General features: G+C 43.2%; 1 protein-coding gene across 7 annotated transcripts in view; it reads right to left on the bottom strand.

The window, feature by feature from the left end:
• The window catches only part of PDE1C (phosphodiesterase 1C), a 312257-nt gene that overhangs the window by 39549 nt on the left and 245675 nt on the right, over positions 1–27033 (bottom strand). For all 7 annotated transcript variants that reach the window (XR_014503859.1, XR_014503860.1, XR_014503861.1 and 4 more), the window contains 10 exons: positions 26233–26346; positions 25614–25796; positions 23986–24052; positions 20175–20291; positions 17113–17253; positions 9634–9734; positions 7157–7285; positions 3708–3809; positions 3068–3188; positions 972–1053 (listed from right to left, as the gene is read on the bottom strand). Coding sequence is in view for 3 of the 7 variants with exons in the window: in XM_083407039.1 (XP_083263165.1) it covers positions 972–1053; positions 3068–3188; positions 3708–3809; positions 7157–7285; positions 9634–9734; positions 17113–17253; positions 20175–20291; positions 23986–24052; positions 25614–25796; positions 26233–26346 (1157 nt within the window). In the remaining 4 variants the exon portion in view is untranslated. The remainder of the gene's footprint in view (positions 1–971; positions 1054–3067; positions 3189–3707; positions 3810–7156; positions 7286–9633; positions 9735–17112; positions 17254–20174; positions 20292–23985; positions 24053–25613; positions 25797–26232; positions 26347–27033) is intronic.

Genomic DNA, 27033 nt, shown 5'->3' with positions numbered 1-27033 from the left:
TTTCAGAAGTTAAACAGACTTCCAGAATGGATTAAGTTTGGCGCTTTTGTTTTGGCTATTTATTTTGCATTTTGTTTCTGAGGATTTTTAGGTTAATTTGTTTTTGTGACTGTGTGGAACCCAGTTCAGCTACTGACTGATTGTGTAACTGCGGAAATGGATAAAAGCCCCCCATCCAAACAATGACTATCATCAGTGCAGGTAAGGGAAAAAAAAAAGAATTTTAATTTTTATCATCTACAATACTGTCTTATTTATTTTATACTACAGTACATTGTTTATTGGGACGCGGGTGGCATTGTGGGTTAAACCACAGAGCCTAGGACTTGCTGATCAGAAGGTCGGCGGTTCGAATCCCTGCAACGGGGTGAGCTCCCGTTGCTCGGTCCCTGCTCCTGCCAACCTAGCAGTTCAAAAGCAAGTCAAAGTGCAAGTAAATAAATAGATACCGCTCTGGCGGGAAGGTAAACCACGTTTCTGTGTGCTGCTCTGGTTCGCTAGAAGCGGCTTAGTCATGCTGGCCACATGACCCGGAAGCTGTACGCCGGCTCCCTCAGTCAGTAAAGCGAGATGAGCGCTGCAACCCCAGAGTTGGCCACGACTGGATCTAATCGTCGGGGTCCCTTTACCTTTACCTTTACATAGTTTATTGCTTTCATTTTATGGATCAATGGTCTCGTTGGATAGTAAAATTCATGTTAAATTGCTGTTTTAGGGGTTGTTTTTAAAAGTCTGGAATGGATTAATTCATTTTGCATTACTTTCTATGGAAAAGTGCGCCTTGGTTTTGGAACGCTTTGGTTTTGGAATGGACTTCTGAAGCGGCTTAAGTTTAAGAACCAAGGTACCACTGTACTGTGCATTAGGCAATTCCCCTTTTCTCCCTTCTTACTTTCCCTTTTGCAATGTCTTTGTGGCCACTTTCTCCTTCCTCCTCACTTGGGAAATGTAATCTTTCTGGATGTACTTACCTACTTGAGACTGAGGAACCATGGTGGATTTACGGTCGCACAAAGGGGAAAAAGGAAGCCCTAGCTCTGCTTCTTTGTCACCCTGAAGAATAAAGAGAAAGAACAAAAAGAAGATTAGTACAAACCAGGAACGTAAAGGGCATAAGTCATGTCCTTGTTCACTTTGCAGCCATCTGCATGGGACTTGAACAGAAAAAACTCCTGGCGCACTGTGATCTTAGCCAATATATTGACACTGGGTGCAAAAAGAGAGGTACATTTTGTCTGCCTATAATTTCATCCGCTCATGTAGATTGCAGCCTAGAAGCAGAGATATATTCAGTGAGACTTTGGCTCTTTTTAAAAAAAAATAAGGGGCAGCAGATTTCTCCCTCTCTCCTTATTCCAATGTCCTGTCGAATGGTGCTTTAGAAACAGTCTTGTGTTTCCAAAACAGATTGCCATAAAGCCTGAGGACGTGGAGGGAGAGAGGCAAAGTTGCCAACTGACTTGTGGGAGGGGGGCAGACACCCTAGCCTTGGTCCACACAAATACTCATCACAATATTGCACATGAAACATGACTTATCAATGGTACAATGATCATACTCTGGCCTTTTATGAACTACTGGAATTCTAAAGGATATTTAGCTGCAACAGGGCTTTCTGTGAAGAAATGAACACACTCTGGCCTGGTTCAGACATAACAACAATAGAATGCTTCTATTAGGACAAACTAGTATGAGTGATGGAGCGATATACTCTCCCCTTTGCACATGCAGGGAGGAGATTTATGCTTTCGGGACAAGCTTGGGAGTAAAACAAAATGGGAAACTGTGATGTAGAACAAGCCAGGAACAAAAGCTTTAAATCTCCTCCCTTCAAGGGGAGGGGGAGAATGTGAGCCCACAGCTCAGGCTGGCTCACACCAGCTTACAGCAACAAATCATACCCTGTTGTCAAATCTGATCTGGGCATAGGATCTGCTATGTTATTAGGATTTTCATTGTTGTACAGTGGTGCCTCGCAAGACGAAAAGAATCCGTTCCGTGAGTCTCATCGTCTTGCGGTTTCTTTCGTCTTGCGAAGCAAGCCCATTAGCGGCTTAGCGGATTAGCGCTATTAGCGGTTTAGCGGCTATTAGCGGCTATTAAAGGCTTAAGGGATTAGCGGATTAGCTGCTAAAAGGCTATTAGCGGCTTAGCGGGCTTAGTGGATCAGCTGTTAAGCGGCTTAGATTAACAGCAATCAGCTGTTAAGCGGCTTAGCGATCAGCTGTTAAGCGACTTAGCAATCAGCTGTTAAGCGGCTTAGCAATCAGCTGTTAAGCAGCTTAGCGGCTTGGGGAAAAGGGGGGGAGGGAAAAACCCCGCAGGAACTCGCAAGACATTTTCATCTTGAGAAGCAAGCCCATAGCAAATTCATTTTGCGAAGCACCTCCAAAACGGAAAACCCTTTCGTCTAGCGGGTTTTCCGTCTTGCGAGGTATTCGTCTTGCGGGGCACCACTGTATTTACTGATCATCCGATGTAAACACACAGATACCTGTGCTGAATTCCGCTGGGAAAGGATGGAGAGAAACTCTTCCCTCGACATCTTTCTAAAGGACAGTAGACATCCCCCCGCACAGAGGAGCCAACCTGGGCAGGTCACATGTGCTCCCCAGTCAGGTTTCAAGTTCTCACAAGGCCTTGAGACCATGGAACCTGACTTCCGGTGGTGAGGCTTCAGAGATGCTTTCCAAGGCCTTATGAGACTTCAGAAGTTGCGTTGGGGGCCTGCAGTGTGGGTGCTCAGCACCCACAACAATTTTTTTGTGGGTGCTCAGGCACCCAGAGTCCCCTATAGTTGGCGCCCCTCCCCCCACAGCAATATTTCCCAGAGTCCCCTATAGTTGGCGCCCCTCCCCCCACAGCAATATTTCATGCAATTGTGATGTCAACAAAGGCAGTAATAAGATGCTACCTACGTATGTCCTACATAGCCACCCTGAGCCTGGCCTTGACTGGGGAGGGCGGGGTATAAATAAAATTTATTATTATTATATGTAAATATTAAGTGGGGTGCTACCCAAATAACATGGAAAGAAAGAAAAGCAGCTTAATTTTTGCAAGTTACCTGTCTGAAAAACTCCTCTAGCAGGGACATGGTCCAGCGATGGTGGAGGTCCCATGCCTTGGCAGGATGACTGATGTCCGCTGTATGCAACATCAGCGATAAGGCTTTCGGTTTGTCAATTCTGCAAATGCAAACAGTGGTATAAATTAATCGCCGTGCCGTAAGACTGGAAACCAACTGTGAAACAAGGAAATGAGGCTATTAAAACCTTTGACAGGCAGAGACAACCCATTTTAGCTTTGCCTGCATCCTTCTCCCTGTTGAGTCCTACAGGGGCAAGACTAAGAATGAGGAGGAGGCTGATAGGTAGTGGTTTCAAGTAAGACTCTGGCAGGCGGAGCTGGCATTAGTGGCGCAGTGCGCCTCTTGCCCTAAAGGACCAGCCACCACTGTTTTTAGTGCTTCTTCTCCACAACAAAGGGATGGCTTTCTTTTATCCATGCTCTGTTTTAATCCTTGCCAATCTGGAACGAAGTGTGTCTGTGCGCATGTGTGAATTCGCTCGCTGTGAAAAGAAATAGGCATGGACATGAAAGGATGCTGTCTTCCCCCTCAGAGAGATGCTTTTGAAGCTTGTTTAATGAAGTGGCAAAGCTGGAGAACAGCCCTCCCCTCCGCACAGTGTCACAAGGTGACTCACCCTTCTGGCTGCTGCAACGCATTCTTCATGGCTTTGATTTGCTGGAAGTGACAGGACATATCTGTGGCCAACACCATCTCAATCACCAGAGTCCTAAATTCTCTTTTCGGTAGATATCCAGTTAAGAAGAGGTGGAGAAGAAGAGGGAGGGAGGGAGACAGAACCATGTAAGAAACACTTCTTTTGTTTCTCTATCTACAAATTATTTATCACATTCTCGCTGTACACTCCGATGTGCGTCACTGAGTACTTCACATTATCATTTTTTCCTGGGGCTTAAGGGCAGAGAGGAATATCTGCTGCAGATACCAGACCTGAAGTGAGCAAGTTAGTCAGATGATGTAGCCGCTCTTGCTAGGAGATAACCTTGACATCAGGGCACTCTGTTTTCTTAGAAACACAAAGCTCCTGAATCACCAGGCCCTGTTTATATATGATGCTGAGCAGGCTAAAATTACACAAGGCCTAAATTTGGGAACGAAAGAAGGGCTTCATCTAATAGGTCCAGATTTTAAAAATGAGCCTAAATTGTAGATTGGACTTGAGGACTTCATACAATTTCATTTCCCTGTTATCTATACTGGGCACCCAGGGTGTGTTAGGAGAGGGGCAGTTTCTTGGGGGGGGGCACATCATGCTCCTTCTGTGGTAGTTTACTTACCTTTTCTTTCCCCCCCACCCTGCACTTAGCTTGCACCTGTGACTCCTAGAATCTGTCCAATAAACACACAAAACGTACTGTACTTTTGAATAAATAATGTACACTATTTATTGTATCAATTTGCAGATTTCAACAGAAGTCTCATAAAGGTCAACGAAAAAAGCAGAAGTATAAGTATCTATTCCACCTGTCTGTTCAAATAGTCCAATAATCCACATGAAGGGTTGTTACAGAATCCTTTCACAGAGTCTCAGACAAGAATTTCCGGAATAGTAGCCTTAATATTAGCCGGAATAGATACTTATACACGTATCTATCTTATGCATGAACTGACTAGAGAATGAACTGATCCACTGGGTCTTCTGCTTTTTTTGTTGAACTTTACGAGACTTCTGTTGAAATCTACAAATTGATACAATGAATAGTATATCTTATTTATTCAAAAGTACATCCGGTTACGTTTGGTGTGTTTACATAGTATGTTCCACGTAACCATAGGTTTGTTGTTGTAGTTTTGTGAATGTCCTAGAATCTGTCAGCACGTGACAGTGGCCACACCCAGGAAATGGCTTTGATTGGCCAGCTAAATCAGGGGAGGGTAGCCGATGGGTCTCCAACCCTCATTGGTTTAGGGACTTGCCCTGCATGCAAATACAAGCTCTGGCAGATTGAGTGGATGAGACCAGAAGTGGGTCCAACGTCAAGAAGGTAGTTCATGCACATGCTCTGGAAGGAAGGTTGGGGCATCAACCAGGGAAGATAGCCCATCTAGGAGGAGGACTACTCTGATCCTAAACCTCCACTGCCTTGCTGGATATCTTTGGGAGAAGAAAAGGCCAAGGAGTGAATCCTACACAAATCCAGAGTGGAGACCCTAAGACAGTTAGATGGCGCCTTGTATGCCTTCTTCCAGCATCGTTTGCAGCCAAGCTGGTGCCAAACATATTGCTCTGCTTTCCTTTGGTCCACTTCAGTAAAGCCAAGAACAGCCCAGGATCCCCACATACATTGCCCAGGCTTGTGCCCTGTGGAGGTCACGTTGGTGCTACTAACACAGAGGTTTGACTTCACTCCTGGTGGCGTACTGCATTGTGTCTTGAGGCAGACAGATGCCAACAAAACAATATTGGGCACCCCACATCTTGCCAGATATTGTGAGGTATGTGGGAGCCAGTCTTTTTCTTACCCTTTTCTGGGGAAAAGGGGTCCAAGTTGCAAGTTTACGGTAACTGATGCTAAGGCACTGTAAAGGTAAAGGTAAAGGGACCCCTGACCATTAGAAGAAGAAGAAAGAGAGTTTGGATTTGATATCCTGCTTTATCACTACCCGAAGGAGTCTCAAAGCAACTAACATTCTCCTTTCCCTTCCTCCCCCACAACAAACACTCTGTGAGGTGAGTGGGGCTGAGAGACTTCAAAGAAGTGTGACTAGCCCAAGGTCACCCAGCAGCTGCATGTGGAGGAGCAGGGAAGTGAACCTGGTTCCCCAGATTACGAGTCCACCGCTCTTAACCACTACACCACACTGGCTCTCACATTAGGTCCAGTCGTGACCGACTCTGGGGTTGCGGCGCTCCTCTCGCTTTATTGGCCGAGGGAGCCGGCGTACAGCTTCCAGGTCATGTGGCCAGCATGACTAAGCCGCTTCTGGCGAACCAGAGCAGCGCACGGAAACGCCATTTACCTTCCCGCTGGAGCGGTACCTATTTATCTACTTGCACTTTGTGCTTTTGAACTGCTAGGTTGGCAGGAGCAGGGACCGAGCAATGGGAGCTCACCCCGTCGCGGGGATTTGAACCGCTGACCTTCTGATCGGCAAGCCCTAGGCTCTGTGGTTTAACTCACAGTGCCACCCATGTCCCTGTACTCCCATGTTAATTGAATGCTAGTTGCTACATATGCAATGTTGCCCACCAGCAAATGATCTACAGCCCCAGCTTACAATGTGTGTTGACTTGTTAATGCTGTAGCCCAATTCACACCTAAAGCCAAATATGTGTGGAAAAGATACTTTAGGCTGCCTGGTGTCATGTTTAAGGTCATTAAGGCCGAAGTTCAATATTTTTGAACTCTCAGAAAGAGACAGGCTTTGCTTGGATTTGAGAAGAGCTTTCTGGATGAGGCAAAAGGCCCGTTTAGTCCAACATCCAGTACTCACAGTGGCCAGCCTGCAAGCGGAACCTGAGCACAAAAGCACCCTTCCAAACAAAACCTTGTTGTGTTGCTGCATGAGACTGCTTTCAGAAAATGATGCTCTTGATTCCAGCATAGACAGAAGATTTTTCTATGGTTCTGTAGTAAATTGAGGAGCTGAAGAATTTTCTGTTTGGAATTGTTGCTTCAACAATGGCCACTGAAGACACCAGTCAAAACGTATTTGATATTGGTGAGAGTCTTTGAAATACGTCTCAATGAACTTTTGGGAATCAACACATTGTGTGAATCCAACGTTTTGACAAGGATTGGTATGCAATTTTTACTGGAACTCATATACTACTTCTTTGTCTTGTACCATTCCTGGAGTGGAACAGCTCCACTTGTCAGCACTCTGCAGAGCTCATGACAGCACCAAAGGAAAATGTAAATGTTATGTCTTTTAACGTGATTTATGCTACAACTTTGACATATTGCTTCGGTACAAATTGAGGACCACTTCTCCTCCCATCATTTGCTATCAGACTTCATCCTCTGCTAATCATCCATGTACCAAGATTCCCACTGAGTACGCTTGAGGGGTACACTTGGAGCAATCAGGCTGACAGCCATCAAGGTCAGTAGGGATCCTTACCTCCAATCATCCTTTGAGAGGTTAGACAGGATATTCATCTCCTCGTCATCTTGCAGAAGGCGGAACGCCGCGCTGAGGTGATGATTTTCTAACACAGACCGATCATTGTAAAGAATGGCTGTATCTGACCTAAAAAACAAAGATCCCATAACTATAAACATAGGTTGGAGTTTTTATTCTTCCTCAAGGGAATATCTTTGCTTCACATTTCAGTATCTATTCATTGGCTCCAATTGTGTTATACTGGTGTGGAACAAATGAAAAACTGAGCTGAAGTACAAAATGAATGTACAAAGTGATACAAAAGGGACACCTGTTCATGGCATTCAGAGATGGGGAGTGGTTTGTCTTGTTCCAGAAGCAGCAGAGCTCATTTTACTGGTGGCTGCCATTTTATTTACCCAGAATGCCTTAATAGTGTCATTTTGGAACATTTTAGGAAAATATGATAGCTGCCACTGGGGAGGCTGCCATTTTAAAAAATGGCAGCTATCACCTTTCTCTAGAATATTCAACTGGAAGATTCAATGCCTAGGGAATTATGGCTAAATAGAATAGCTGTTGCCAGAAATGACTGAACCAATGAGTGCTTCCATCAATGCCACTGCAAACAGCACAAAAGAAAATGGGGGAACCCAAGAAATATGGCAGAGAGAACAGAACAGGGCAGGCTGTCAGGAAAAATACATATCTTTATAGGGAGTTTTGAGACGATATTATTTGTTGTGGTTAATGTCTTCCACTGAAAATAATTAAAAGTCTTTCTAGAATTATTTCTTCACAGTAGTATAATCAAGTAATTAGTAAAGAGCCTATTTGTTCACAAACTCATCAGAAATTCAAAGTCGCTTCCTTTTTAGTATGATATTAATTAACCTTTTCACTCCATAATAAGTAGTATTTTTATTAACGATAAAGATCACCTCTGACTTAAACCAAGGATATTTAATTGTTTAAGTCCTACTTAAACAGCAATTGAAAGGTAAGTGTGGTAATACTAATAAGGCTGAAATCATGAGACTGTTATTTAACTCTTAATCAGTTCTCACCACTTACTGAAATATTGAAAATCTTGCACTGAAGTTATGGAGGATTATTTTTCCTCATTATTAGCTCCAAAGTGATTAGCTCCATCTATCTGAACTTCTTTTTATTCCTTCTGATTTAAAGACTGGAACCTTGCATTGAAACACACACACACACGCGCACGCGCGCGCGCAAACAGCATACCATAATATGAATGAACTATGAGCTTCGATTCACAACAAAATGCTACATTAATACCACAGAGATCCCAAATAATCAACCTTATCCATTTCTCATTTAGTAATAAAGGTAAAGATACGGGCCAGTCTTGACAGACTCTAGGGTTGTGCGCCCATCTCGTTCAAGAGGCCGGGGGCCAGCGCTGTCCGGAGACACTTCCGGGTCACGTGGCCAGCGTGACATCGCTGCTCTAGAGAGCCAGAGCCGCACACGGAAACGCCGTTTACCTTCCTGCTAGTAAGCGGTCCCTATTTATCTACTTGCACCCGGGGGTGCTTTCGAACTGCTAGGTTGGCAGGCGCTGGGACCGAACAATGGGAGCGCACCCCACCGCAGGGATTCGAACCGCCGACCTTTCTATCGGCAAGCCCTAGGCACTGAGGCTTTTACCCACAGCGCCACCCACGTCCCTCATTTAGTAATAGTTCAGTTCAAAACTTTCCCATTGGATTTTTTTCCTAAGTAATATATTAACGTTTACAGTCACATGCAGGCACAAATATCTTATTCTTTCCGTCCATCTGTTAATATTTGCAGCTGCCATCAAAACCAGAGGTTCCATGTTATGCCCCTTCAGTGCTTTGAAAGTTTATTTTTTTAAAAAGGAACTAGTTCTAGTTCATCTTGTCCTCCTTGTTGTACCACTACACTATGAATTTAAATACCTGACAGTAAGAGATCAAAATTTACCTAAGCCGAAAGAGACCCAATATTTGAAATGTTTAAAATAAACTAGAAAATTGATTATAATCATTTGTGAAGAGCAACACTCACTCCTCTTTGGGGGAAAAAATAGCCTCAGGATCAGTGGCGTAGCGTGGGGGGTGCAGGGGGGGCCGGCCGCACCAGGCACAACATCTGGGGGGGGGGGGCGCGCTCGCACTCGCAGCTCTATGCCCCTACTAAAATCCACGGGTTAGGGGGCGCAAATTACTTGCCTTGCCCCGGGTGCTGACAACCCACGCTACGCCACTGCTCAGGATTTGGGAACAAAATGTGCCAAATTTAGGATTTGTAATCTGAATTTTTTCAACAAGCAATATTAAATCAACATACAACTGTTTGCAGACTCTAGTTTAATTTGCCCCCACACCCCCAAAGCAGTTTCATATGGATATTATATGGATGCTTTGTTTTTTTTACTGATTTTTCTTACTGTTTCTTCCTTCACAGCTTTTTGTGCCTTTATCGATGATTCTGAATGGACTCACCGTGTCTGAATATGAAAGTTGTTTGTGGTTCCGGTGTGCTCATAGTCGTGGATGGCAGCAGCAAAGATCATAGCGAAGATTTCCAGCTCTGTCAACCAGTGCTAAGAAAAAAGAAAAAGATTTAACATCAGTCAGACCATGTGGCACCCCTTCTAAACTTTGACAAGTGTTTTGTTTTGCAAGGCATGTTATACCTGTTAGCCTAGAACGCTACACTCTGGTGCACTTTTCACTACAAACCTTCCAAGATCTGAGGCAGTTGTCTTTGCAACTTTGTTACTAGAAATCATTTTAAATGAATTATACCTGGGGTTTTCATCGTGCAAATCATGCACTCTACCAATGAACTACAGCAGCCACTTATGCATTGTCAAAAAAAGAACACTAGAGATTGTTTATGGTAATTTAGAAATGCAATACATCTCACCATAGTGGGGATGACTTTGCTCAGATGACCTATGGACCTGCTCATTCTGCTATCTGGGTGCTAACTGCTGATCTACAGCTTCCAGGCTCCCTGCTCTCTCTTCTTAAAGTAAAGGTAAAGGGACCCCTGACTGTTAGGTCCAGTCGTGGAAGACTCTGGGGTTGCGGCGCTCATCTCCCTTTATTGGCCAAGAGAGCTGGCGTACAGCTTCCAGGTCATGTGGACAGCATGACTAAGCCGCTTCTGGCGAACCAGAGCAGCGCACGGAAACACTGTTTACCTTCCCGCCGGAGCGGTACCTATTTATCTACTTGCACTTTGATGTGCTTTTGAACTGCTAGGTTGGCAGGAGCAGGGACCGAGCAACGGGAGCTCACCCCGTCGCGGGGATTCGAACCGCCAACCTTCTGATCAGCAAGTCCTAGGCTCTATGGTTTAACCTACAGCGCCACCCGCGTCCCAGCTCTCTCTTCTTATCAGTCTTTAAATCAGATGTGGACCGGCTGCTTTTCAAACTGAAGACACTTTCAGATGTCACTGGGCAGCCCTTCAAATAGAGAACTGCCCTATATAAAGTAGGACCCTGGGCTATGAAAGCAAACATTTCTGATCCACAGTGAAATACAAAATGTATTTCATTTTTTTATAAAAAAAACCTTTATTGGTTTTTCAATTAGATTACAGCCATCCTTTTCATGCACATCAGTATTCACAACAAACAATTTGACACAATAAACATTCCAGCGTTTAACATGTATGCATAAGCAAAAAAGAAAATAAATATTATGTTACTTATTTTGTTGTTACTTTGTTTGCACCCGACTTCCTTCCACCTCGTACTTGAGTCCATGGGATTATATGTTCTATGCCTTTTCAACTGTATCTAATATTCTATTTACCATCTTTTCCACTGTTTCTACTAATTACCTTTACAAGAGTCATTCTAGCCCAGTCAAAAAAAAATTTAAATTTAAAAACATTTTTTGGCAGCTGTATAGAAAAGAAATACAAAATGCATTTCAGGTTAGGTCATTCACCATTACTAAATTCATCAGAGAGGAACAGGTTATAATCTTTTTTAAAACAAAAACCTGGGACTGTGAAACATAATTCTCACTGGCATAGAGAACAGGTTTTGCTTTTTTTAGAAGAGAGAATTATCTGTAGTTTTTACTAGATGGCGAGGAGAATAAAGAAATTGTCAAACAAAAGGATGGAGGGGGGGTGAAGAAATAAAGAATTACAATCTTCTACAGATTGAGCTACTAAGCAAGGCATTTTGAATCGAAACAAAGGATTTACTATTTGTGTAAGGAAGGGGATGACTAAGAGAAGTTTCCACATCGCAAACTGAATTAATGTGTTGAAAATAGCAAAGAGAAATATGGCAAAAAGAAGAAGCAATAATTTCGTTTCCATTTGTCCCTATGACTATGTGCATAACGATGATGATCTGCGCAGGTTGCACAGAGAATCTCATAGCTTCTCGTGGAGGGGGGAGTTTTGTTTTTATTTTAAGCCTTGTTAATGCTACGTGCCTTTTATCAGTATCATGCATAATCCAGTTAAATTGGATAACTAGCCTTTAATCTGGTCCATTTTCTGGCTTTTCCTTGCAACCACAGCACCAACAAACAGATCCAGAAAGATAACAATGGCTTCTCAAACTCATCACAATACACATACAGTGGTACCCCGCAAGATGAATGCCTCGGAAGACGAAAAACCCGCTAGACGAAAGGGTTTTTCGTTTTCTGAGGTGCTTCGCAAGACGGATTTTCCAAAGGGCTTGCTTCTCTAGACGAAATGGCCCTGCCTCTCGTGTCATGGCGACGGTCACTGCACGCACGCACGCACACTCGCTTCCCCGCTCCTCTGGCTCCCTCCCACCTTCCGGCCGACCTTCCGGCTGCCTCGCGCCGCTGCCCACCGCCCTCGCGCGCTCCCCTCAGGAGCCGTTGCCACCAGCAGCCAGCGTTGCAGCCAGAGTCACGCTCCTGAGCCCCGCCGCCCTCCAGCAGCCGCGTCGCGCAGTGTCCACAAGGCGCGGGTGAGTCCAAGGACCGGCTGCGGCAGCTGCCCTGCTTCTCCCCACCCCTCCCCGCCGTGGTGCTTCGCAAGACGAAAAAACTCGCTCTAATTTCGTCTTGCGAGGCACCACTGTATCCTGCAGCATTTGAGAGAAGAATCTCCATGTGCATCAAGGTCTGCTAATAAGGTCCAATCCAGATTTGCCAATGTCTTCTTAAAAGCTCTGAAGAAGTCTGGGGAGAAGGGAGGCCTGAACTCAATATATTCCCAATCAAAGTCAACCCACTGGATTTCAAGAGGCTCTGTGAATGTTTAAGGAATATTGTGTTGAAGAAAAATAAGAGGGTGAAGGTATATAAAATGCAATATAAAAATTAGGAAATGTGTAATTAAAAAATTGAATAATGGATGATTGTTAGAGAGGCTGAAGGAAGTCCAAAAGAGAAAATATGTGATAAATTTAGATTGGATGTTATAAATGTATATTGGAAAATTAATAAAAATTATTTATAAAAAAACAAAAACAAAGTCAACCCACTGGTGCTGAAAATAGCCTCGCTGCAGGAAAAGGAGAAGCACAATATTTCAATCAGGAAAAGAGCATGTTATGAATTCCCATCATCCCTCACCACTGGTCCTGCTAGCTAGGGATCATGGGAGTTGTAGGCCAAAATATCTAGAGGGCCACAGGTTGGGGATGCCTGGTATAAATGCTGAGAGATGGAGATGAACACCCTTTTGAAGTCATAGTTCTACAGTGGTACCTCGTGCTACGGACGGGATCCATTCTGGAGGCCCGTCCGTAACATGAAAATCCCACAACTCGAAGCGCCGCGTCTGCAAAGGCGCATGGCACGATTTGGTGTTTCTGCACATGCGCGAAGCGCGATTTAGTGCTTCTGCGCAGGTGCAAGTGGCAAAGCCATTTCGGTACTTCTGGGTTGCTGCAGAACACAAGACGAAAACACGCAACCTGAAGCGGACATAACATGAGGTGTGACTGTATTTACTTTGCACTCCTCCCAGAGATCACTTGCTCTTGTTTACCGAGTGTTTATTGTTTTAAGAACTAATTTCAGTTGGTTGAATCTAGGCTAAGTTTAGCAGCACTTAAGCCCCACTGATTTCAGTGGTAGCTTAAGTCATTTCTTAAGTCCCACCGATTTCAGCTGGAACCAAGTGCAGCTAATTTGCAGCACAACCCAATGCTTTTCTTCAGAGAAATATGCCCTGCTGAGTTCAAGGAGACTTAAACCCAGGTAAATTTGTTAGACTTGCAGTCTTAATGTGAATCCAACCCACTGAATTTTTGTGTTTATTGTTAATGTATTTATCAGCCTTGTCTGTCACCGTGAGCAAACACTGGAAAGGATATTTTAAAAAAACCAAATTAATAATAATATCCTCATTCAAGAAAACCTTTCAACAAAACATTTATATCCCCCCAAGCGACTGCTTGTTATTATAGTCACTGCTAGGTGCTACTATTTTTGGTGTGATTTTATGTATGATGATCCTTGTAAATTTTACTTGAATCCTGTTTATGATATATCATTAGACCCTTGGGGCTAGTGCAGTGGATAATATAATATGATGGACTGGCAGTATTACTTGGAAGTTACAACAGTAACATAAAAATGTCCCAGGGCAAAATGTTATTAGGTTGCTTGTTGGGTTGAAATGAATAGATTTCTCTTAAGGGTTCTTAATGAGAGAAATGAGATTGAAAGCACACTTGCAATAGATTCTACCACTGAGCCCTTTCCTTCAAATTCCTATTAAGGGAGCAAGTTTTCTCTGATTTGCTACATTAGCTCTTGCAGAAAACTATATGGCACTGCTAATGTTTCTTTGGACTGGTTTGGGGAAAGTGCAGGGCCTTCATTACATTTCCTGATGTCGAGGTTTGTGTAATCATAGCATGCATGGGTAGCGTTGCCCTTAGGCTGGCTTATCCCTTCGAAATTTTATTAACAAAGCCCCTGTTTTCAGCAAAAAGGAAGGGAAAAGGCTCGTCGACTCTGCCCCACTGTTTCTTTTGCACATGAATCAAATTTGGCTTTCCTGTTAACTAACATCAATCAAACTAAGATCATGGCCACTGGTCCCATCACCTCTTGGCAAATAGAAGGGGAAGAAATGGAGGCAGTGAGAGATTTTACTTTCTTGGGCTCCATGATCACTGCAGATGGTGACAGCAGCCACGAAATTAAAAGACGCCTGCTTCTTGGGAGAAAAGCAATGACAAACCTAGACAGCATCTTAAAAAGCAGAGACATCACCTTGCCAACAAAGGTCCGTATAGTGAAAGCTATGGTTTTCCCACTAGTGATGTATGGAAGTGAGAGCTGGACCATAAAGAAGGCTGATCACCAAAGTATTGATGCTTTTGAATTATGGTGCTGGAGGAGACTCTTGAGAGTCCCATGGACTGCAAGAAGATCAAACCGATCCATTCTTAAGGAAATCAGCCCTGAGTGCTCACTGGAAGGACAAATCCTGAAGCTGAGGCTCCAATACTTTGACTACCTCATGAGAAGAGAAGACTCCCTGGGAAAGACCCTGATGTTGGGGAAAGATGGAGGGCACAAGGAGAAGGGGACGACAGAGGACGAGATGGTTTGATAGTGTTCTCGAAGCTACCAGCATGAGTTTGACCAAACTGTGGGAGGCAGTGGAAGACAGGAGTGCCTGGCGTGCTCTGGTCCATGGGGTCACGAAGAGTCAGACACGACTAAACGACTAAACAACAACAACAACATCAATCCGGATTTCATGCAACCAAGACCTTAGACTAGAACCTGCATTTATTCATCACACTCAGGTTCTAAGTTCTCTGCATCCTTACTAAATAGCTTCTGAACCATTAAATGTGGCCAGTCTGGTTGACTGTAACAAGCCAGCTTCAAAACTCCTGGGTTGAAGTTGGTCTGTTTCAGCAAACAATAGTTAAGACCAGGCATAGGCAAACTCGGCCCTCCAGAAGTTTTGGGACTACAACTCCCATCATCCCTGACCACAGGTCCTGTTAGCTAGGGATGATGGGAGTTGTAGTCCCAAAACGTCTGGAGGGCTGAGTTTGCCTATGCCTGGTTAAGACTAACCATAGTTTGCCTGGCTTTGGATATAACACTAGACTGCAACTAGTTAAAAAAGGAGGCAATGAAGAGGTAAAACCAGTAAAATGGGTACAAGATGTAGGTCACAACATTATGATGGAAGATTGGGAAAGGTTATGGAAAATTGATCTAAAATTTACAGATTGTTCTTTGTTGAAGGAGAATTATATGAAGGTGATGTATAGATGGTATATGACACCAGTGCAGTTAGGGAAAATGTACAAAACTAGCTCAAATATATGTTGGAAGTGTAAGGAAAAGGAGGGGACATTTTATCACATGTGGTGGGATTGTAATGTAATTTTAAAAAACTGGGAAATGATATACAAGAATTGAAGAAAATGTTCCATCTAACATTTGTTTAAAAACCTGAAGCATTTTTGTTAGGGATTGTAGGGAAAGACCTGCCAAAGAAGTGGAGAAACATCTTGAGGTATGCGACAACGGCGGCGAGAGTCTTAATAGCACAAGGATGGAAAACTGAGGAAACTCCGACTAAAGAAGTATGGCAAGAGAAATTGATGGATTATGCAGAATTGGCAAAATTGACATATAAACTATGGGACAAGGATAACTGTGACTTTAAAGATGAATGGGAACCTTTTACAAAGTACTTAAAGATGCAACAAAGTGAATTGGACTCCTTGGCAGGTTTTGAATAAACAATCACACGCAGGTTCTAAGTTCTTTGCACCCTTACTAAATAGCTTCTGGACCATTGAATGCGGCCAGTCTGGTTGACAATAGGTGCTTGGTCGCAATGCTGGTCCAATCCACCTCCAAAACGGAATAGCAATTTCAATAATGTTGCTCACGTATTGGCATTACACCTCTTGGCCCCTCAGAAGTGGTTCACTTGTTATGCCTATAATCTGTGTAAGGTGAAGGTAAATTGACTGCGAGCAATATGCAGTGCCCCTGACGGCAGTTTTGCAGAATAGGGTCACGTAGCTGTTTGTACTCAGCTTTGACGCATCATGTTTTTGCCAAACATCAACCAAGGAGCACTGCCAGAAGTTGATTGCCATGAATCATCCACACTTGCCCAATTAAATATTATGTTTTTTGTGTCAGCTTTGAAAAAGATAAAAGTGCATATGCTTTCTAAGCAGGAGAAAAGAACACTGCCTAAAATATTTTCTTATATTTTTGTCTTTCCACGATTTCCAAATCTTACAAAGCTATAATTTGGGGCCTTCTTAAATGTAAATAATTTTAGAACAATTTCACAAAACACAGTAGTTATCTCAGAATGGTTGTTACGATTATTTTGTATTTGCTGTCACTTTATTCTTCTTTCTGTGTCGTAATTTTTTGCCATTTTGCCATGCAGTTAAGTTTTTTTTCCCTGAATCCCAAAGGAGTAGCTTAACTCATGGATTTAGGGTGCATTTGCCAAGTTAGTAGAAAAAAAGATGGCAATATTTACATTACGGCCACTGGCTACAACCATACTGAAGCTCTGAGGCATTATATATTCTGTGGCATGCACATAATTTGCACTTGTGGGGCCATGGCCCAAAACAGCTGCCACTGTTTAAGTTAACTTTATAATCTCCTTTGGCCTGCCCTTTTGACCAGTTTCAAAATCCCCCAGTCCCAAGGGGAACTACATTCTCTAAGCATTGGAGAAGGAACGAGTTAGAACCCCAAACACATATCTGAGCAACAGACTATAATCCAAAGGGTCTAAACCAGAGACCCACTTTGGTGCTCGTAAATCTTGGGGTTTGTTGTAATTTAAATCCCACGAACAAGCCATGAATAGTAATAATAACAATAATAATTTATTATTTATACCCCGCCCATCTGGCTGGATTTCCCCAGTGGGTCATGCAGGAAATCTGCCCAAAATGCACAACATTGTTTGGGTCTCCTAAGAAAGGGGATTCATTTACTTACCGCTACACCTGTCTTAAAAAGGAGGTAATGAACAGTCTGTGTGACATCTGCGGCATGCATTAGGTTGTGATATGGATTTTTATGCTTGCTGTAGCCAACTTCCAGGGCTTCCACAAAGGAGACAAGAGCAGATATTGGAATCTAAACAAAAACACAGGAAGGGAAGTACATTTGGCAGAGCTTGTTGAAATCTTAAGCATCAAGATGTTAGCACCAATTATGGTTTTTTTCTCAATTAAAAAAAAATCAAATGGAAAGACTTTGGAAAACTTTTTATTCATTGATGGTGCTTCAAATTGTCTCACTCTGTTATAAATATCAACGAAAGTTAATGGCATATGTACTTATCATTTGCCCTTAACGTCCAAAATGTGTGTGATTTCAGACATTCACCACTAGCATGCAATATTAACTGCATTTTCCTTTGGTTTTCTACAGCTTTGTTTTGAAATTTACTGGAACACAAAGGGTTATAGAGCTTTTGAAACATGGGCCACTTATAAACGCCATCTCCAACTCCTTGAAAGATTCCATCAATGGTGTCTCCGAAAATTTTTACACATCACTTGGGAAAACAGCTGAATTAATGCCAGTGTACTGGAAGAAGCAAAGATCACCAGTGGCAAAGCAATGATTCTTCAACATCAACTTAGTTGGACTGGTCATGTTGTTTGGATGCCTGATGATCGTCTTCCAAAGCAACTACTCTATTCTGAACTTAAAAATGGAAAGCGTAAGGCTGGTGGTCAACAAGAGGTTTAAAGACTGTCTCAAGGCAAATCTGAAAAAATGTAGTATAAACACCGACAACTGGGAAACACTGGCCTGTGAGTGCTCCAATTGGGGAACAGACTTTACCGAAGGTGTCATGGACTCTAAAGACGCTTGAACTCAGGTTGAAAGGGAGAAATGTGCTAAGAGGAAGGCACGTTTGGCAAACCCTCACCGTGATTAATTCCCATCCGGAAACCTATGTCCCTACTGTGGAAGGCCATGTGGCTCCAGAATTGGCCCCCACAGTCACTTACAGACTCACTGTTAAGACTGTGTTCATGGAAGACAATCCTATGAGGGGTCGCCAAAGAAGAAGTCCTACTCAGTGTAGACCTATTCAATTTAGTTTCTTCAGTAGTCTTCTCGGAGTATGACTTTATTGGGCATAATATTGCCTAAATACTTTTTAAACTATACATATCCCAGTGGGAAGGGGGGTTGCTGGTTTTACTAAGGTGGACATTAACTGCTTTCAGTCTATATCCAAGAATTAAGCTTGGTTAGCTTCTTTTAAAGCAATGGGAATCAGTGTAATACAGAAGACTGAGCATGGGTTATAAGCTGAGACTCAAAATACATCTCAGTGTGGCCTTGGGTAGATTCCCCAAAGCCAGGTCAAGTATTCAGAAGTCATGTCATCCTACAGGACTGTGCCACTTCTGCATCCATGTGTGGATCACAGGACTTCTCGTATATATTTTGATTTTGATATACTTTCATACAGACTGCAGCTCACCAAATATCACATATCTTCAAGGGAGAAACAAGGGATAGTTTCCTGTAGCTTCTTCCTCCTTTTTAACACTTGTGATTCTTGTTCAGGGAGGTTCATACTCTATTTTTTAAGTGCTCAGGTACAGCGGAGGAGTCAGAAAAGGCAAGGTGCTGCAGAGCCAAGGAGGAGGCAATACCAGACTCTAGATCCCAGTCAGAAGGATATAGGGGGAAGAACAGCAGTCCTGAGCAGCCTCCTGGTGTAAGGAGAGCTTCTTCCTCTAGCTCTCTCTTAGTGGGAGGATACAAATGATTTACTAGGGATTGTACAATGATGAAGATAGGATGTGCAACATATTTTTGCTGCATCCATATAACCACTACCAAAGCCATGCTAGATGAACAATAAAGAGCTGATTCGGGCCAGTGGGGATTGCTCAGAAACTTGGAGGGGAAAGGTTATGCCACAGAACCAAACAAGGGGATGTTGGCTGTAGTTGGGTAGGATTGTTTTCTTCTTTTTCTTCTTTGGTGATCACTCGTAGCTGAGTAAGATTGTCTTCCATTAACATGGTTTTAACAATGAGTCAGTAGGTGACTGTGGAGGCCAATTCTGGATCCACACGTCCTTCCACAATGAGGACATTGGTTTCCGGGCGGGAGTTGATCACAGTGTGGATTTGCCAAGTGTGCCTTCCTCTTAGACGTTTCTCCCTTTCATCCTGAGTTTGAGTGTCTTCAAAGCCCACAACACTTTTGGTAAAGGCTGTTCTCCAATTGGAGCACTCGCAGTCCAGTGTTTCCCAGTTGTCAGTGTTTATACTACATTTTTAAAGATTTGCCTTGAGACAGTCTTTAAACCTCTTTTGTTGACCACCAGAATTACACTTTCTATTTTTAAGTTTGGAACAGAGTAGTTGCTTTGGAAGACGATAATGCCATAAAGCCAGGAAGGTTAGTGTGACTGGCATTGTAATATACTCGGAGTCGAGAGTGGATTTCATGCTCTTTATTCAGCTCATAGTGATGAGGAGGAATGGAAGTTCCCCCAGAATGTCTGCCTTATATACATTATTTACACAATGGGCCCCACGTGATTGACTAATTCCGGAATTCTCCTGTAGGCCAATCAGGTTGTGGATTCCCTTCCACCTGGAGCTGGATTGGGTGGCTCCTGTGGACCAATCATACTGCTGCATCCTGAATCCTATTGTTCTAGGACCAATCAGACTGCTGCATTTTGGATCGTATTCAACTCAGTACATAACAGGCATCAGAAACTTTTGTGACAGGAGCGCTACTGAATACAGCACAGAACCCTTCCTTCAGTGAAGTGGGTAAATGTACCCCATTTCAATATGATGCCATATTGACTGATTCTTACTTGGTCTTGTTCATCGCAGTAGTAATAACATCCTAGTTAAATCAGGCAACAACTATGCAACAGTCAGGGTTTACCAACCACATGTTCATGGCCAATAGCACACACAAAGCAGAATTACAAGGTTAGTGATATTTCTTCTTTGAGTAAATTACAAGAGAACAGAGAGGAAGGGCACTGCAGGATTACTGACCTTGAAGCGGCTGATCAAATCATAACGTGTGAGCAATTCGTAGAAAATGAATTTCAGTGCATGGTCCCCACTAGCGTCGTTTAGTGCAAATACGTCGAAGGACCACTTGTCTACGTTCTGTGAGAGAAAAGGCAGCATTAGTGTGTGTTTTCTTCATCAGTGACAGAAAGGAAAGCAACGACTGTTAAATACAAAGCCTATACATGCTTTGATGATGTAAGGTAGTCAGTAAATTTTTGAGTTGAATCTGTTTGGCATATTAGGATGCTAGCAATTTTAACCAGAGGACGCGGGTGGCGCTGTGGTCAAAACCACTGAGCCACTTGGGCTTGCCGATCAGAAGGTCGGCAGTTTGAATCCCTGCGACGGGGTGAGCTCCTGTTGCTCGGCCCCAGCTCCTGCCAACCTAGCAGTTCGAAAGCATGCCAAAAAGTGCAAGTAGATAAATAGGTACCGCTCCAGCGGGAAGGTAAATGGTGTTTCTATGCACTGCTCTGGTTTTGCCAGAAGCGGCTTAGTCATGCTGGCCACATGACCCGGAAAAACTGTCTGCGGACAAATGCCGGCTCCCTCAGTCTGTAAAGCAAGATGAACGCTGTAACCCCAGAGTTGTCTACAACTGGACTTAACTGTCAGGGGTCCTTTATCTTTACCTTTTTAATTTTAACCAGTCAAATTAAATTTGATGTGCTTTCAAACTGCTAGGTTGGCAAGACCAGGGACCAAGCAACGGGAGCTCACCCCATCTTGGGGATTCGAACCGCCGACCTTCTGATTGGCAAGGCTCTGTGGTTTAACCCACAGCGCCACCCGCGTCCCTCTTCCCAAGCACTACTGCTCTTTTATTCTTGACACACTGCAGAGTGCACCAGAAAGAAATAGGAGAAGCAGGGAAGAAAAACATCGTTGGGAAGAATGTGATGAATACTGGGAGCCAAGGTGCAGACTTCTCTTTTGGATTGACTCAGGGAATAAGCCAACTTGTTTCTGGTTGCTGCTGTTTTCAAACTCACACACAAGTCAAGTGATTTCTGAGTCATACCATCAGAGACCAGGGTAGCGTGCCCATCTCTGAACTTTGGCAAAAGTTCACGTTTATAAAAAGGTTACCCTCCCCATGATCTCAAGTCTTGAGGTTCCATTCATATCATTGTCTAGGTGTTTTGTTTTGTTTTTTAAACTCAAACATAACCCAGCAATAGAGAAGACAGCCAATGGATACTCAAAGTACTGTGCAGTCACAATACTGATTTGTTATGCAGGATTTGCCCTCAGTGGAAGATGCTACCACATAACAATAATAATAATAATAATAATAATAATAATAATAATAATAATAATAATAATAATAATAATTTATTTGTACCCCGCCCGTCTGGCTGGGTTTCCCCAGCCACTCTGGGCGGCTTCCATAGAAACAAAAAATACAGTAAAATATCACAGATTAAAAACTTCCCTGAACAGAGCTGCCTTAAGATGTCTTCTAAATGTCCGGTAGTTATTTATTGCTTTGACATCTGCTGGGAGGGCATTCCACAGGGCGGGTGCCACTACCGAGAAGGCCCTCTGCCTGGTTCCCTGTAGCTTTGCTTCTCGCAATGAGGGAACCGCCAGAAGGCCCTCGGAGCTGGACCTCAGTGAGGCAAGCATTTGAAATGAAAATTGCACCACTTTGATTGGGCAGTTTGCCACCCTGTGCTTCCAAAAAGAAAGGAATGCAGTGACAGAGAGAAAATAATTCAATCTGCACAAATAGCTTACTATATAGGCAACCACATGTAGCAAATGCTTTTTGCATCTTTAATTTGGGGGGCAGGGAAAGCTCTTTCAGTGCATTTTTCCTTTTCTTATTTTCATTACAATGTCAAGAAAATGTCTGGTGACCGTAAGTGCACACAAATTGTCTCCTATGCAGTGCTGGCTGCCACGTGGAATGGTTTAAAATTACTTAATCGAAAACACAATTCTCAGTCCCTTCACTGTTATGTTGTTAATTGAGTACCAGAAGTTAATGGTACTTAGGGCCATTTGATATATATCGTCACGCGTCCACCTAAGTAGGCCACTGCCAAGCAATTTTTTATTGCCGTTTTTAATCAATGTAAATTCTAGTGTACAAATGTAATGAACAGTGGCAGGAAAAAGAGACGCCCAACTGTGCTGCAAATCAGACTTACAAGGCAATTTCCGTCGACACAACTCATCCATTATACATTTGATTATAGCATGAATATCCTACATGCAGTTGGGCTGTAATTTCCCCTGATGTGTTTTCAGACTAAGTGACATTTCCTCAAGCAGCCAGAAAAGCAGAACAATGGGAGCAACATACACTGACTTTGCATCAATTGCCTGATGTGAAGATAACATTGTAAAAATGGGACTGCCCTGCTTTCAGTGTTGTCGCTGACCTTTGACGCCCTAAATGGTCTCGGTCCTGTATACCTGAAGGAGCGTCTCCATCCCTCAACATTCTGCCCGGACACTGAGGTCCAGCGCCGAGGGCCTTCTGGGGGTTCCCTCGCTGCGAGAAGTGAGGTTACAGGGAACCAGGCAGAGGGCCTTCTCGGTGGTGGCGCCTGCACTGTAGAACGCCCTCCCATCAGATGTCAAGGCAATAAGCAACTATTTTACTTTGAAAAGACAACTGAAGGCAGCCCTGTTTAGGGAAGTTTTTAATGTCTGACGCTGTATTGATTTTAATATTTGGTTGGAAGCCGCCCAGAGTGGCTGGGGAAACCCAGCCAGATGGGCGGGGTATAAATAATAAGTTGTTGTTGTTGTTGTTGTTGTTGTTGTTCAGTGTGCTCTGAAATTTCCCTGTGCCACTTCTGCCAACTTGCAAATCACTTTCATTCCATTGCAGAAGAGGCAAATAGTGGCAGAAAAGAAAAGCTATTGTATGGAGCTGAAAGACACCTTTTGACTCTAGGTGATGCTAACACTGGGAAGTAGGACAGCCCACCAAATAAAACGATCAATTAGAACCCTCCTTAATCCACATTCAAATCAGGAGGCCTGGTGACTCTGCACAGTGGCTGCTAGTTATGCACATTACAGGCTCAATCTACAGTCCTCTTAACACAGAGAATTAAGGTATTTAGGTAACAACATTGTTGCATACCATACTTCTTGTAGTAGCACTACTGTAGCCCACGTAAGGCTGTTATAATATTTTATGCTTAGGGTGGCACTGTGGGTTAAACCTAAGGGCCTAGGACTTGCCGATCAGAAGGTCAGCGGTTCGAATCCCCGCGACGGGGTGAGCTCCCGTTGCTCGGTCCCTGCTCCTGCCAACCTAGCAGTTCAAAAGCACGTCAAAGTGCAAGTAGATAAATAGGTACCGCTCCGGTGGGAAGGTAAACAGCGTTTCTGTGCGCTGCTCTGGTTTACCAGAAGCGGCTTAATAATGCTGGCCACATGACCCGGAAGCTGTACACCGGCTCCCTTGGCCTATAGAGCGAGATGAGCGCCGCAACCCCAGAGTCGGCCATGACTGGACCTAATGGTCATGGGTCCCTTTACCTTTACCTTTATTCTTAGGGTACTGTTCAAAACTTCATTTTCTACTTCCTGTTTACATACAGAAGATATCACACCTTACTCTAGTGGTGATATTTTAACAATAGAAATGAGCCGAAGATCATCAGGTAACTTTTGGGCTGTTTGTCTCTGATGCATTTTGTCTCCTTGTATGATGTAAGCTAAATTATTTTTCAGACACAATGAAAGGCAGAACATGCACAGACCTCTACATGAAATTCCTGTGTCATTTCAGTGTTTCATAAGAGAGAACCACCAGTGGCTTTACCTTTAGCACTCCAATGACAGCTGGTGGGTAGCTAAGTCCAACCATATTGGATGTCCGTCTGTACATTCTGTCAAGATAAAACAAATTAATTACACAGATGACAGAGTTCTCTTCAGAATACATCGTTTTTACCCAGGCCAAACAAATTGCCTGTCTTCCTTTATTCCCACTGGCATTAATTTCTATGCCAAAATGTTCCATTCAGACCCAGAGATAGCTTCACGCAAAAGAGCTCTCTGCAGAACTACTGCCATATGTTGTGCTTTGATGAAGGTATGCATTTACTTAAAATGTTTACAGCCAGAATATAGGCTGCCTGTACTGCCTCACCACTGCCACCATTTCATGCCTTGCACAAGTCGGTTTGAGTCTGCAAAACCACCACCAGCCCAACCTGCACAAGTTTCCTTTATTGTGAAGGTACACAATGACCCCATGTCGTTTTCGTGCTCAGAAGGCCGAGCACTGGCTCTGTTCTTGTCCTCCACATGGAACAAGATCCCGCAGGATGTTGCTTATACAAAACAGCTGTAGCCAATGTTAAGGATCCCAACCACACGTGGAAGAGGATCAATGGATCAGGATGATCCAGTATGCTTACTTGGAAGCACTGGCATCACTTCAACTTACTTAGGACCCTCGTACCTATGGGACCGCCTCTCCCGGTATGCCCCACGGAGAGCCTCAAGGTCCATAAATAGCAACACCCTAGTGGTCCCGGGCCCTAAGGAAGTCAGATTAGCCTCAACCAGAGCCAGGGGGTTTTCAACTCTGGCTCCGGTCTGGTGGAACGCTCTGCCTCATGAGACTGGGGCCCTGCAGGATCTGATTTCTTTCCGCAGGGCCTGTAAGACACAGTTGTTCTGCCTGGCCTTTGGCTTGGAGCCAATTTGATTCTCCCCCCCCCCTTTCTTTTTTCTTTTTCCTTTCTCCTCCTGTGATGAGGCTGCATTTTAATATTTTAATGTTTCAATATTTTAATGTTGTATTTTAATCTTGTTTTTAAATTGTATTCATTCAACTTGTTTTTATTATTGCTTGTTAGCTGCCCTGAGCCTGGCCTTGGCTGTGGAGGGTGGGGTATAAATAATAATAATAATTATTATTATTATTATTATTACTTCAAAGTAAATGTGTGTTGTTATTTCAATGGCAAGGTTAGACAAAGTTCTCTTTACAGTTAATGCTTCAATGCAAAACACTGCCACAGCTTTCCCGAGACCCCAAATATAATTGCAAAATGCACCATTCTGTGTTATCAAAATAGCAACCTTGCCTGGTGACCAAAAGGATCCTGTTTCCTCTCAGACATCATTAGCCCAAGATGCAATCCATCTCAAAGTGATGCAAATGCTAAAACCGGTTAACTGGAATGATTCAGGGTTGTTATGGTATCATAAGTGCTAGCCATTTCTGAATTACTGTGCTCAGAAGGCCCTCAGAAACAGAGGGCTCTCATATTTAGATTTAGAGATGGAGAAAGTGAAGTGAAGCCATGATCCTGACCAATTCTTCAGAAGAACTATTGGGCCTTTATTGGTCGCTCACCTTTACCTACAAAGCTCCAATATCTATAAACCGCAACATCTGACTATTCTTTGGTGCAGAGCAATTGCATCATCCGTTACCTCTCCACAAATATCCCAGCCTGAACTGCATGCACAATACTTCGGAATCGTGGCTTTTCCTCGCTCCTTTTCAGCATCATCCCCATTTGCCGTGTGAAAGTAGAAGCCAGCCAATCCCGTACTTCCGAGGGCACAGCATCTGACTGGATATCACTGAGTTCATCTTCCGTATCCAACAGACGCCTGTTGGGAGAGATATAGGGGAGATACGATAAATAAAGTATTCCACAGAGACAGCATTTTTCTCGCAACATTTCTCCTGTTACACATGCCCAGCCCCTAATTAAATCTGCTGGTTTGTTGGTTGGTGGTTGTTTTCTTTCAGGTGAATTTAATGTAGAAAATTATTGACATTTAGTTATTTCTATGGACAACCGCAGAACCCCCAGATTGTAAAGTAGCTCACTACTGGAGTGTGAGAACAACGAAGGAAGATCTTTGCAGGGTTATTCACAGTGCTTTTTTCTGGGGTACGCAGAGGTACACAGACCCCTAAACATTTTGTGAATCTTTGTGTGACTCACACTAATCCCAAGAAATAGGATGAGGTATTAAGCTTGTTTACTTAAAAAATAAATGATGAAAATAAAGCATTACTACACTGAAACAATCGTCTCACCTGGTTTCATCAATGTACACAGATTCAAGTACTGTAGCAGCATATTCTAAGTTCTTTTTCAAGTCAACCACGGAAGCCTCTCCTCTCTCTAGCTGCTTCACCAAAGATCGTAACCTAAGAGAAGAAAACAAGAATTTGATTAGCACAAATCCACATCTGGCATTCCAAAGGAGTTCAGATTAATATCCCCAAATCCTTAACTTTCTTGTACCATTCTATTAACAGCATATGAGGGATGTGAGTATATGGTGGTTACAACCCATAAAAGGGGACTCAGCTATACAGCTGCAAATAAAATGTTTTGTAAAGTGCATTATAGAAATCTGACACTAGATGGCAACAGTGAGTTATGACAAATTCTATATATTTTTCAAAACATTTTTTAAAAAGCATTTTTACAGCGTTTTTTTACATGTGTGTAGATTCCACCAGGATGTTGTTATCTAGGCTACTGCAGAAGACAAAATGAACAGTTTGGATTAATCTATCATCTTATATAACCTGCTTTCCTAGCTCCCTGGTAGAGGGCTGCCTTTCATAAAAGCATTTCCATTCTCCCAATATGGCTTTTTAACAGAAAGTGCAGGCATGAAGGGTGCTTTGTACCATCAAACAGTGTTGAAATTCTAAAAGGAGGGACAGGAAGATTTTGAACATCTTAGTTTCAACACAGCATTCCAGGAGAAGGCAATCTCTAGCAGAGTTTATTTAATACAGAGAATTCTGTTCAACGTGTATAGTTGTATTAGTTGTAAAGACTAATTATAAAAAGATGCCTCTCCAGGTTTGCCAAATAGTCAT

Source organism: Podarcis tiliguerta (genome assembly GCF_965153285.1).
Source record: "Podarcis tiliguerta genome assembly, chromosome: 12".
NCBI lineage: Eukaryota > Metazoa > Chordata > Lepidosauria > Squamata > Lacertidae > Podarcis > Podarcis tiliguerta.
The sequence above is the reverse complement of the archived record's forward strand: the minus strand, read 5'-3'. Positions and strand labels throughout refer to the sequence as shown.